The 14,137-nt window shown below is 41.8% G+C and overlaps 1 protein-coding gene across 1 annotated transcript in view; it reads left to right on the top strand.

Moving 5' to 3' along the window:
• Positions 1 to 1,587: 1,587 nt before the first annotated feature.
• pik3c2a (phosphatidylinositol-4-phosphate 3-kinase, catalytic subunit type 2 alpha) overlaps positions 1,588 to 14,137 on the top strand; it is a 43,741-nt gene continuing 31,191 nt past the window's right edge. The window contains exons 1-2 of the mRNA XM_034588929.1: positions 1,588 to 1,911; positions 6,944 to 8,186. Coding sequence (XP_034444820.1) covers positions 7,026 to 8,186 — 1,161 coding nt within the window. The 5' untranslated portion in view covers positions 1,588 to 1,911; positions 6,944 to 7,025. The remainder of the gene's footprint in view (positions 1,912 to 6,943; positions 8,187 to 14,137) is intronic.

Genomic DNA, 14,137 nt, shown 5'->3' with positions numbered 1-14,137 from the left:
TCATCCCCATCCTTGCTTCTCCCAATTGGCTCCCTGTCCGTTTTAGAATTGATTTGAAGATTTTACTTGACATCTTTAAAGCACGCCGGGCCCTGGCCCCAAGCTACATCACAGAAACGTTGACCTCTTATGTGCCTGTTTGCAGCCTTAGATCCTCAGGTGGAGCCCTGCTGGCTGTTCCAAAGACTAGGCTGAAAACTAAAGGTGACCAGGCTTTTGCCATCAGGGGCCCTGATGGCAAATGACGTCAATGTTGATGTCTGGCCTTCCTGTCCCATTGCTTCCTTCCGATTGTTATTTCTCTTGAATTTGCCTTTTGCTTCGTTGTAAAAGTCCTTTGTAAACTCTGTTTTTAAAGGTGCTAGATAAATAAAGTTGATTATTATTTGAAATGAAGTACAGTAAAAGTATGTAAGTATCTTAAAACTGTATTTTACTACAGTACTTAAGTAAATGTATTTAGCAGCAATTACACTGCAGCCACTTGGTAGGCCTACTAGATGTACAAAATAGTAAAACGCATTTGAAATTTGTATGAACGTTGCTGTGATTGTGTATACCTTAACACACATAACTGTGTTTATGTTTTGTGCATTGATTGTGTTGTTGTGTAATTATTTTCTTGTCGAGTGTTGTGTATTTTGAAAGCCTATCTTGAGAATGGCATACTGGTTCAGGCTTCAGATTTGATACTGGTATGTGGCAATAGTAATAAATAAGTTTGTACTTTAACTTGTTTGTACATTGTTTTGTATCATTAATCTGAATCTGGAACATAATTAAAGCAATCAATTAAATGTAAATACAAATTGAAATGTTGTGGAGTAGAAGAGTAAAGCCCCAGAAACACTCAAGTAAATGTGCGAGCCATGCAAGAATGCACTTAGGTAAAGTATTGGCTACTTTCCACCATTGAGTGTCTCACTTGTAGCACAACAACATTACAATGACTTTTTACTTAAGTTAAAGTTAATTTAGACAAATAAAGGGACAAAATGTACCCAAGTAAAAGTAAACGCATCACATTAACTTTTCTACTTGATTAAAAGTAAGTAAGGTCAACTACATCATTAACTGTGCCCGCTGCATATAAGGTTTATTACAAAAAGAGTACAAACTCTCATATTGCTAAAGACTGCGATGATGCTACTGAACACACTTTAATTGTGGTTTTGGCTGAGTCTCAGTCTCTTCCATCCATTAGAGGTGTTTCTTCACCAGTGAGTGCAGGAGGCAGAGTCTAATGTTACCTGCCCGCTGTGATGGGCTCAGTGGACCAATTCCACTCTGATTGTTTGTTACTTTTAAACAATTTGAACAAGTAAAGCAGTGTATCGTAAAAAAGGAGTGAAATAGAAAATACAGATATCTGCTGATATATGTGGTGGAGTAAAAGTGAAAAGTACCTGCAAATAAATCTACTGTAAGCACAGGTACATGCAAAATGAACTCGAGTACAGTAGCTAAGTAAATGTACTTTGTCACACCCCACCACTGGACAGGAGCAGTTCTGCTGTGATTACTTCTACTTTTGCCATTTTCAGTACATCCTGCAGACAATTCTTATGCGAGTTTGCAAAGGCAGCATTTTGAATGTGTGTTTTTATACTTGTGACAGAGTATTTTAACTTCAGTGAAAGATGTGGGTACTTCCTCCTGCACTCAGCATGAACGTCCCTGCAGGATTTTTTACTTTCATTCCCTGGTCCCTACACTTGCTGCTGCTGCCCGTGCGATGGCGCTGTTCTCCCGTGTAACCCGCGGTGGAGCGCCCCACTGTGGCAGAAGCGCGATCCAACCCAACCTCCGTCCAACCACCTCGACAGGAACTGACGTCGCCTCTGTGCAAGTGGATGGAAAAAAAAAATGCAGCTGCAGGAAAAATGGCTCCAGACGCCACACCGCTGAAAGGTAAGAAGACAAACCTCCAGGGCAGTGGACGTGAGTGTGGAAAAGTTTCAGCCCGCGGTCGTGTGGAAGCGGCGGCGGCTCCGTCGTGCTCTGCCCGGTCCCGACGCACCGAGCCTGCTCCTCTTCCTTGTTGTGAGCGGTCGGCAGGAGCGGAGCACAGTCCTGGTTACTTTTAAATTATTAAAACCACTGTCTCTCTCAGAGCCCGGGGCACTACTCGGAGTTGTTCCCGTTTAGCTAACCCCAGTCCGCCTTTGTGTTCCCGTGAGCGACGCGCTCCTCCACTTTGTGTGCAGTTTTGCGAGCTTTAGCCGCTAAACTTAGCATCCAACAAAGTTAAAGTTGCTACCAAGCGCTACCAAAAGTGTCCAGAAGTGACATTTGATGCGGCTCACCGGGTTGTTTGGCTTCGCAACTTTGATATGACGTGTTGGAATGTTGTTAACTCTCATTAACAAGCAGCTAGCTCGTATTTGAAGAGTCGTGAGGAAAGCAGTTGTTCGTTGAACGATTCTCGACGCATCAGTTGGTGTCAGGTGAGCATCAGCCGACAGGTTGGTTATCTACCAGGTTGTGTACTAGAAAGATGTAAAGCCAGATGTTGTGTATTTTAAAAGCAAAAAACATCCGCTCGGTGTGATTTGCGCTGTCCTGGTTACTTTCAGTTTGTGTTATCAAGACAAACAATCACATTTCCGTGTGTTGAATACTTGATACTAGCACACCACCCCAGTGCTATCAAACCCCTGTGAGCACGTGAACACACTGTTTTTCCATAACACCACACGTAGATTTGAGCTTTTGATCTAATTTAAAATGCAAGAATTAACTTGATATAGTTCAAATAAGTGATCTGAGTTCTCTGTAGATGAACTGTCCCACATAGAGAGGCACCAGATCCCCAAATGTGCATGTTTGTGTTCAATTCCAGGTCTTGCAGTTTAAAGAATTACGAAACTCTTGTTGTTTTTTTCAGTGGTGGTCTAGAATTTTCCTAAATCAGGGGCCATTAAGGGGCCACTCTTTGCACAGAGGGGCAAATTATATGTCCAAAATTCATGCACAATTCCTGATTCAGTGAGGTGCCCATATAAGTCAATCCATGTTTGCTTATAGCTCTATGACTTTGAGCAAAGCCACACTTTATTAAATATATTTTGATAATGATTTCTTGTTCATGCACATTGTGAACTTCAAAAAACTTTGACGTTAAAAAATTCTTACTAAATTGTCATTTTGATTGTTGTGTTATTAAGTGACTAGACTATTAAAAAAAAATATAGACAGGGGCACTTGAGGAGCCAATCAGATTTTTGCTGGGGCCAGTGCTCCCCTGGATCCACCCCTGGCTCCGCCCCTAGGTGTTATTCTGGTTTTGGTTGCATTTTATCAAAGCCGATACATGATTCAGTCCGAGTTTCTAACTACTGTTTCAAAGCTACGTGATCTAATATGGAATACTGTACTAACAGGAAACTAAGGGCTTTTTTTCCTTCTTTTTATGGGCAAAGTTCTGAGCAAGTGCAGCTGAGAATGGCCACAAGTTTTACTGTCTCGTTTCCCTAGAGCTACAGAGCATACTTAACAAAACCTTTAACCTGATCCGGTTACTTATTTTAGTTACTTATATTTATTTTAAAGATGTTGGCCTGTACTTTGATCAGCGGTGTGTTGCCAGTATCTGAATATTGCTGTCCATGGAGTCATTGTCAGTTAACTGAATTCATATAAATACTGAAGACATGAGAACTAACTTGGGCAAAGAAGTAGGTCAGTAGCTGTTTGTTGTGTACAGCTTCGTTTGTCATTTGTCTAGTGTATGCACTGATGCTTTTACACCATAGAGGTTTCTTACTCATAAAACATATTTTGAAGTTGAAGGAGTAACAATGTCTTTTAAATGTTCTTATGGATGTTAGTGTATTCAACTAAGAGTCCTTGGAGAATGCCTATGAGATCCCGTCATTAGGAAAACATTTTGGCAAATGTCAACTTATGATAGTAAATAACTGTAAATGGTTTATATGCATTGGAAAGTAAACTTTTGTGAGTCTCTCTTTGCTGTCTTGTAACACAAAAACACTGAATACATTTATTCAGCCTAGAGAGAATAAATATAACTGTTACTAAAAACTTTGTTCCTTTGTGGTATTTCCATCTACTTGGTACAGTTGTAGTCAATAAATTGCTACATGAGCAGTGGCATCTCTGTGCATCATTGCTTTAATGGACTTATTCACCATCTTATGTAGAATTTAAGGCAAGAATAATAATTTACATTGGTTTATCACAGTTTACTCACACATATTATCCGTCATACGGTAACTGATACTGTGAATACAGTCTTTGAGTTCTTACCTATCCATAGACACCAAGGTCATGCATATGGATCTGATAGATGTGGAGCTTTTCTTGATTCATTTTGAGTCCCAACCCCCCTGTAATCACCTCTACATACCTAAATCTTTTAACTCAAACAAGCATTTTCACAGGAGGCTTATGGTTAGAGTAGCTGTCGTCTTCTCAGTAGAGTACGGATGTCATGCTCAAGTGTCCTGCAGGACATGGGCTCTGCCGGCCTTTGCCAGGGTGCAGTGGAACAGATTTTGCAGTGTTTTTCTTGGCTGCAGTTCCCTTTCCTTCATGTGGGGGTTTCATCTGTTGTATGTCTCCTGCTGCCGTATATAGACCTCAACAATATGGCTATCTTGAATCAGGGTCGTTATAGAAATAGTTTTGGTTATCTAACAAAGCTTGGGTCCTGTTGAACGTATAGTTAAAATAGAACAGGTTGACCCGCTGTACTTAACTCAGCCTTGCCTGAAGTGGGAGCATATTAGATCAACTGCAACGATCCACAGTGTAGAACAGTTAGGAAAAACATGACTGATGTTCATGAAGTTTAATTTCACTGTCTTGTTTCCCAGATTGACCCTGAGTTTATGCCCAAAATCAGGAAGCAACGGCCGCTCAGTGTGTGCTCAATGTGTTAACTTGAACCACGCAGTTAAGGGGCTTTGATCTTTTGATTTTGATGGCTTTACAGTGATATTGTTGCATACATTCTTACTATGTACAAAATAAATAATATACAGTGGAACTACTTTGGTCAGTGACATTTCTGCAGAGATTGAAGCCATCACTGACATGAGTTCCCAAGAGCCGAGCTTTCTTCTCTCCTTCTTTTTATGCTTTTAGTTACCCCAAGCTGTTTTCCTGGTAGAGTTTGGAACTGAGCTCTCCTTGTCAAAGGCTCAATGAATGCAGCCACATTGTCGCTGCCTGCTGGTGTTAGCACAGCTGATAAGACAATCTTGGGCCGTGATGCTAACATAATGCTAACAGAGTGAGTGAAAGCCAGAAGAAGAGAGAGAGAGACCCATTGGGCTGCTTAGCATGCCAAATTCCTCAGCTGCACAATAGTGCGAGGATAGCCTGAGCCCCAGCAGAGCCAGCCTTCACCACAATGGGAGGGGAAGCTCAGGAGAGGCCGGTGACGCCTGGAGAGAGAGAAGGAACTCACTCAACTCTGGGGCTGTGATCATTCGATGAATGGTTGCTTTGAGAAGGCGCCGTGTCATTTTAGGACCACAAAACAATCTTTGCACCAATGTTTCTCATGTTTTAGAAATGGGAAACTTTAGGCTCCTTCCTGTTGTTGTGATGATCAAAAACAAGCTAAGATTGATAACTTCACTGTAGGATTTATAATGGGTATATCTTTCACTGTATTTTTATATTCAAACTGAATTGGCAGATTAATTGATGAAGTAAATAAAGGAGCTCACACATTTTTAAGTTAACTGCAAGCCAATAAGTGAGGTGAGTCATATGTCTCCTCCTGGTTAAATAACACCTTGAGCAATTGTTTGATTTGGTCTGTTTTGGTACGTGGTAAGCCTGCTGCACTGTGCACCTTGCAATGTCAAGGGGAAAGACGCAGTAGGGCACTAACGGAAGAGAGCTTGGTGCGAGTGAGCGAATCAATTTAAACGCCATGAACGTGCTGGTTATGATCCCCATTCTAGTTGTATGACCTAGCTGATGCCCTTGACTCTAAAACAAGCACAAGCAATTATTGGCCATGCATGTGTGACAAATGCCTGCAAGTCAATAAGCAATCGAAACATGGGCCCAGGGAAGCCTGAGATAAAGAACTGCCAATTAACAAATGAAGCTGAGCCTTGGATGGCTGTGGCTCAGGATTAAGAGCATGTCATACCTTACCCACATGCTGCAGTGGACTGGAGCACTCAAACCCATTCATTCATTTATAATATGAAATTGCATATGTGGGGAAGGCACAGATAGCACTATATATGCATGCAGTCAATTAATTATTTGTCCCTGTGGTTTCCAGATTCATGTAAACTGGCTTATTATGGGGTTTTCATACAGTTAGGCCATGTAAAATTTCCCTTTGTTTTATAATAACCATTGGTTTTCAGAACGGCATGGTAATATGGTTAAATTCATACTGACAGCAATATTATACATAGACATCAGCCACGCGTCTTGTACTATAAACAATATATGATACAGATTATATTTACATCAAGTTAAACTCTTAGCGCAAACTCGTAGCTGTTAAAGTGATATGGTGATCCTAAAATGCTTTGCACATACAGAATCAGGAGTCATTTGTATCAAATTATCACACCTTTGGCCCACACCGCCACAGATCTTGACATCCTGATTTTGTTACACAAGAAACCTACAAAATTTTTTCCAGCTCTTTATTTATCTAAACATTGCGCCATTCCCAAACAAAAGCATTATGAGCGATTGTAGTAATATTTATTTTAAAATTGGTTCATTAATCCTAATCGAGGTAAAAGTTTGAAACAATCGTGATATTGATTTGAAGTCATTTCACCATCTACGTTTGATCGAATGAGCAGTTGTCAAAAAAAACATCCTTCAGTTGCTGTTAGATGACATAAACATTCTAAATGATGTACAGCTTTCTTTGAACCTGCTTGACCACCTCTTGTGTTTGTGTTACTAAACCAAATGTTTCCCCTTTTTGTAGGTGTTTAAAGCTCTGCTCCACAGCCTTTTGGGCCACGCTGACTTAAAAGCTATCATACTCATGGCACCTTCCAGTTGACAGAATGGCCCAGATATCAAGTGGTAATGGGTTCAAGATGGATGTCCCCAAACCAAAGGGGGTTGTGGGTAAAGAGGAAGCCCTCCGAATGGAAGAAGAAGCTTTGGCAAAATTGCAAAAGGAGAAGAGGCCCACTCTTTCAACTTCAACACCCTCATCTATGTATGCAACGTCCTCATCTTCCTCAAAACCAAAAACATCTAAATATACCACTACTGCTCCTCATCCTTCACCCTGTGTTAGGAGACCAGAAAAGGACCTCATTGTCTTCCCAGAGACCAAGAAGCAGGCAGAGCAGGTCAGGTTCAGGGATATTGATGTGGACAAGCTAACCAATGAAGAACTTGAAAAGCTCTTACTGGATGAAAACTTTGGGGCTAACAGCAAAGTCTCCCGCCCCTCGTCACTGCTGGGGTTTAATCTCAGTGCCTCTTACCCTGGAAGCCATTCCTGTACCTCCTCACCTTTCCAGGGCAGTCAGTGGTCACCTGTTCTGTCCACTCCATCAAGCTCTAGTGTGTCTACTCCCACCCATCAACCCACCCCATTGTTTCCCTCTGCTCCATTCCCCAAACCAGGCACTTTTCAAAATGGTTTCACTCCAACCATATCCCCCTTCATGGCTCTGCCAGCACAGCAGACATCCTTCATGGCCTTCACTCCCATCCAGCCCGCTGCTGCCATGGTCTTCCCACAACCAGCTGTGGACCCAGAGATGGCCAAACTGTTTGACAAGATTGCCAGCACCTCAGAATACTTGAAGAATGGCAGATCGGCCAGCACTGACCTAGATTCCTCTCAAGTGGGCACAGCTTCGCTGGCACCCAACCCACCAGCCCAGCAGCCAGCAGGAATGGAATCCTCGAGCGTCAATCGCTTTGACTGGTTAGATCTGGACCCCCTGACAAAGCATAAAGCTGAGAATGAGGAAGGGACCCAGGTGTCAGGAGATACTGCACAGACAGTACCAGTACCTGCAGGGGATCCTTGGGATGCAGTGCTCGAGACTGAAGGGAACAGTAGTAACAGCAGCTCCCCGCTGGAGGTGAAAGCACCACTGTCAGTTCGCTCACAGCCCAGGAGGGCATCCACAGGAGCTGCTGTCACTAGGAGTCACTCGCTCAACATCCCAGGGACCTCCTCCCAGCACAAACCAAACAATCAGGTAGGATAAGATAAAACTTTACTGATTCACACATCAGGGAAATTCAGTTGTTACAGCAGCAGACAAGTCAGAATGAGGAACACCTGTAAATGTTAAAAAAATATTTTCTTTCCTTTTGAGATTTCAGGTTTGTTCTGCAGAAATTGGGCCTTTTCGTGATACTTATCTTGGTGTGATATAGCAGGGAGAGTTATTAACATGAAATGCTCTTCAGACCTCAGACATTTTTGGCAGTTTTCAGACATTTCAATGCTGTTTTGACTGCTCTATTTCACTGGTTTTCAGTGGGTAGGGCTCGGTTAGAATCATTTTGTCGCATACTTAAGTGCACATGTCATGATCAGGATTGGCAGTAATATTTGAGTCATTATCTTATAACGATTGAGGCATTGTTTGCCAATAGTGTCAGACCACTGTTACGTAAATCTGATCAACCAACAGCCACACAGCTCTGATGAAGCAGAAAAGCTGAGCTTTTGAGTGAGAACTTCAATGGAAATTTGCAGTGTTAGTCATTCCATTTCCTCAACCGCATCTTACAATCCAGACCAGTTGGGTTTGAACCTTCCACCTGCTTTGTAGTTGACACCCTGAAAAGTTGATTAACAAGTTTGCAATCCGTCTTTGCATAGCCTATTGGCTCACTTATGTGTGGCAGAATAAATGATCAAATACAACCACAACTCATATAACATGAGTGAGTGGGCCTAAAGTTTAGTCAGGGGAGATGATGGTTGGTCTTCTTGTTCAGACAAAACACATCAAAGTCCTGCTTACAACTGCATGTATACTCTTCATTCCTTTACCAGCACACGCAAAACATCCCCTTTACATCTGCTCCCTGTAATGAAGTTTTTCACTGTGGCTAGCTGCCCACTGATTCACCCCACAAATTTTTCTTAACCACATTTTGTGATTAATTTTGCCAAAGCAAGACACGAGTGATCTAATTTCTTGTGATGAATATTTATAGAATTCATTTGGGACAATGCTGTGGGCAAGTGGCATGGGGCATTGTTTCGTCTAAAAAATCTAAATCATTTTCCCCCTAAAACCAAACAACCATCTGTCATTAGGCTAGCAGCTCTGGCTTGAAGTGCAGAGACAATGCTTGGAAATTAAAGCTTTTCTGTGTTTAATTAGAATTCATTTCCAGATATTCTGTCAGAAGTGAATGGCTCCTTTAGGATGTTTAGGCAAGCAGAGTCTGGTTTTCAATTTGTATCACCCACATCTGAAATTGATAGAAAGTGTTTAGTCACTCCTGTACCAGAAACGTGCATATCCCAGCACACATACTGGTAGATTACACAATACTTAATTCCTAACACAATACTTAACAATAGTGTACATGCTATTCTGCTGGACATTGTGTCTGTGTTTTGCTGATCTCAAGATGCCCACTTCCTGCACATAGTGTTTCTCTGTGTCAGAAACAAACAACTGGTCTCTGTGGTGTGTTTCTCACACCAGGGTGATAATTAACCTTACAGCCCCATACAAGGCTCTTATTTGCTGAATTCCTCATGGATGCGTAAAACCAGGAAATTTGACAGAATTTGAACATGGTGTTTGGGAAGGTTATGGTACAGTGGACCATGACATCACTGTAGTGTTCTAGTTGGTCTTTAAAGTGCATGTGTGGGATTGGAATAGACAAAGGCAACTTCTTCAGTTGTACACCAAGCTGTATCCTCCACAGTCTCTGTTTCCTTGGAAGGATAAAACTGTGTTTGTTTACACTTGCCTATATGTTATGTCTAGGTTCAAGCCTGCGTTTGCAGGTCAGACTACCACGTTGTGTAACCTGAACCCTTTTAGCTCAGCGCTCTTCTCATAGGCCCCTCTACACTCTCATCTTAATATTGTATCTAGTTGTTTTGTATGCGAGGTTGGTGTGTGCGTTTGCTTGCACTGCTTGTTTCGTCAGCACCCATGTTGTCATAAACAGGAACAAGCAACACCAGAATGACCGAAAACAAAGTGCCCTCAGTAGTTTCTGCGCAAGCACTCCTCATTTACTCTTGGGAGAAAGAGATGCTGTATTTCTTCTCTAAGTTTTGGATTCCTCTTGCAAGCCATACTTTATAGTGGTGTGATTAGAAACTGTGATGTGGGCTATTAAAACAGTACTTTCAATACCTGCTTCCCCAATAGTCTGTGGATGGAAAGTTTGTAATTTGAAGCAACAGCTTGAAATGTTCTATTTGCAATAACAGCTATGCAGTTCAAAACTGAACAACAAAATAAAACAAGCAGAAAGTAGGCCCATGTCTGCAGGGTGTAGGAACATGCATACAGAAACCACTCAGCTGAGGGGGTCACTGTAAAGTTTGCGAGGATTGACCCTGCTTTCCAAGAAAGACTCAAATACTGCCCTGAACATAGTTTTCACCTCACTTTCCTTGAATGACCAATGTTTTTATGCTGAAATTGCTGAGTGGTTTGCATTTAGATTGCATGACTTAAAACTTGCTGGAGCTATATAAATCTTGGTAGTGTATCTATCTCCTTTTTAGTGATGTCAACATTACTTTATACATCTGTGGGCGTGGTAGTTTTCTTAAAAAGGAAAACCTTTTTGAATAAGATACAGTTGTCAAAGAGGAAAACCAATCATGGATATTATAATGGGAATCGGACAGGACTTTGCTTTAAGAGTTGATATAATGTCATGACATTTAACAATTATAATGACTTACTGCCAAGCAATGACTCGATTGCAGTGGGGCTTCAACTTCCTATCAGTAAATCTGTTTTTATTGGAGTCAAACAGATACTAATAACTTTGTTATGCTAATAACACTGTTGCAGTAAATATGGCCTGTATGTTGGCTGATCAGTTCCAGTACAGATCCAGACACAACTCACCTCTCAACCATTGCTCTGAATGCTTAAAGAAACCTTCAGCTACTCAGCAACACTTTCTGAAACAATGGTTTGAGTCGCACTGTGGTTGAAAGTTGACTAGTGTTTTTCCAAGCCACATAAGAAATCTCTTTTCTTCCAAAACATTACATCTCCTCATTAACAGACAGGAAAGAAAATGGTGCACAGTATTTTATCTGCCCTGTTGTTACACTTGCAATGTGCCCCAACTGTTTTTTATGCGTGTCCCTGTGCATCAGCCTGCAGTGGCCAGGCCTTGTTGTGGTTGGCAAGAGTGCACTGTAAAATGTGGTCGGCCGGGCAGAGGGCTTTAAAATGGAACAAATAAAACATAGTCAGAACAGGGCTATCGAATGTGTCACCCCACCGCTTCTATATGCTTCATTCTCTTTCGCCTCTTTTAGTCTCCTCACTTTCTGTTTAACTTTTTTTCTTCCATTACTTACCATTTCATTCTCTGTCTTCACAGTCTCTCAGTTCATGTCCTCAGCTTTTTCACTTAACTGCATCTGTCCACCTTTCTTCTCCCCCGATCGTCTTCCACCTTAGACTCACTGACTGCCCGTGACTAGCTGCTAATCCGTTCCTTTGGCCTCTAAGTTGGAGGTTAAAGATAATCAGCAGTCAAACAAATATCTCTATCTAAAGTTCAGTCGTCACACCTCACTGCACCAATTCCTGTTCAGACCTGGCTCTGAGAGTCCATGCGTCATTTACCTCACGTCGCCATGTCTGAGGCAGAACAGATTCATATTACTTATCTTCATAATTGTTTTAAAAAAGGGTCATTTCCTTGATTCAGAGTTACTTGTTTTTTGGTTCATGTAGTGGATCAACAAATCCGGAGATCAAATGGTAAGAACTGAATCAAGCTACAAACTTTATTAGTCTGCAGAGAGAGGAAGAGTGAAGGAGAGTATGAAGCAGATTTGATTGTAAATGTATTATTCGGGATGAATTACTCCTTGTTTTTGGTAACACTAATGATGCACAGTATGAGTGTGGTTAATGGGAATTATAGTTATGTAATAAGATGACAACCCGGTCAATTAGATTCAGTTTTTGGGAGTAGTGTTTAAACACAGTGAAATGTTTTTGCTTGCCCTATCATTGCAGATTGGTCGAGCGTGTTCATGCCTGTTTGTTCTTGCCCTGTTACCTGAAAATGATCTGCAGGCTCAATTCTATCTGAACTTGTTTTGTGATTCAACATCACTGCAAATATGATCATACAGTATGCCCGAACGTACCGTACATTTTAACACTGACATATCTCCTGCCTCCGCAGACTTTAAGTGCTCTGGGAGCTCTTTTACATCTCTCACACCTACACACCCTCCCACTCCAGACTCTGCCCCATTTTCTTTTCTTTTTTATATTCTCTATAATTGCACCTTAAGCACAAGTATGAGATGCTGGAGCAAACTTAACACCCAAAATACCAGGAAGATTGTAGGGCTAGAGGATGTTGCAGTGCACGGATGCAGAATGGATTCCAGTTAAGTTTGTGACTCACTGGGCAGACAGCTCTGTGTCTCCTCACCTTTGATCTTGTTTACTGTCAGAAAACAGGGGAAGCTTTGTGGAAGATGAAGTGAGGAAGCAGGTAGAGAGCAGATACATTATAGGAACCTTGCCAACAAGTTGGAAAGGAACTGTCAGTCACAGAAAAACTAACTAAACAGAATGTCTATTTGCCTGTCTGTCCCTAGAATCTGAATTTATTAAGCCTGCGATTTCACTTAATGACAGGAAGTGTGAGTGGAATAGTCACTACTCACTTCCTAATTGAAAGAAGAAGTTGATATGTGCTTTCAGAGCAGCTTGTTCCTCTGATGTAAACCCCAGAGCTTCTGTAGTCACTTAGGAGTCTCATTGATGATGCTATTTTCAAACACAAGTACTGAGGAAACCTTGTTCATCTAGACAGTCAAAAATGTTTTAGCTTACAGTCAGAGGTTGCTGAGAAGTTGCAACCCATTAAAATCAATCGTCATCTCCTCAGTAAGTGCTGGATCAGCATGACAGCACCACTCAACATTTCCCACAAACAGTTATGAAAGCCTAATCTTCCTCTGATAGGAAGGAAGACTACAGATTATTCTTCTAAAGATTTTAGAAGTTTAAGTTCAGTCAACTCCCCATCATTTGTTGCCCTACAGCTTCTCGATTTAGAAAACTATATTTATGTAATTAAATACATTTTATATATGAGTGCACGTTTGCTATGGCAGGGTTTTTCCTGCATAGAGAATTACAAGGCGGCCTCCTCCATCAAATTCCAGGCTGCCTCCTGACAAAAGTCTAGTAAAGTGGAAACCCCTTATAGTGATCACGTTTTTCCCGGGCCACTATGTGATTGATTACTATAAACAAATTGTGTAGCTTCTGTATGATAGACTCAGGACTTGAGAGAAAGGTTACAGTGCCTCTCTCTTTCTCTTTTTCTCTGACATGCAGACAGCCAGACACACACACTTGCACACACACAAACAGTGTGATTGGATACATGTGTAAACTCAGACTGTGTAAAAACAACAGAATTTGTAAATTTAGTCAATTTACGGGGAGCCGGAGGAGATGGCTCGATAAGGCTAGGTTCGATTCAGTTGGCAGTGTGCTATGCGAGTGATAGACACAGAGAGGATCAGTAAATTACTGATAGGGCTGGTAAAACTTTTTTTACGGCCCAATCATGTATGAAAATTCCCAAAATGAACACTATAAGCAGACTTAGTGGCTCCCTGGGTGTCTGCCCCGGGCTTGGTGGCCCTGTGGCCAGGCTAGCAACACTCTGGACTGGGCAGTGGAGCTCTCCGGGGTCCCTGGGTCTGTGCCAGTCTGACAGCTCAGTACCCCCCTTGCCTAATTTTCGGCCAAGAAAATCCCTGTATGGTTAGCCCGGGATCATTTTCATTAGACTGCCACAGAGAGTTAATGAGGTGTCTGATGTCTCGATGTGTACTGTAACTCAATACTGATGTTGGGCCTGGAATTACGACCCGCCACCAGTCGTAGCTGGTGTTGGTTAAGCCTTTCAGTTCTGCTACTGTGCACAGTCA

Source organism: Hippoglossus hippoglossus, chromosome 6 (assembly GCF_009819705.1).
Source record: "Hippoglossus hippoglossus isolate fHipHip1 chromosome 6, fHipHip1.pri, whole genome shotgun sequence".
NCBI classification, from domain to species: domain Eukaryota; kingdom Metazoa; phylum Chordata; class Actinopteri; order Pleuronectiformes; family Pleuronectidae; genus Hippoglossus; species Hippoglossus hippoglossus.
The sequence above is the reverse complement of the archived record's forward strand: the minus strand, read 5'-3'. Positions and strand labels throughout refer to the sequence as shown.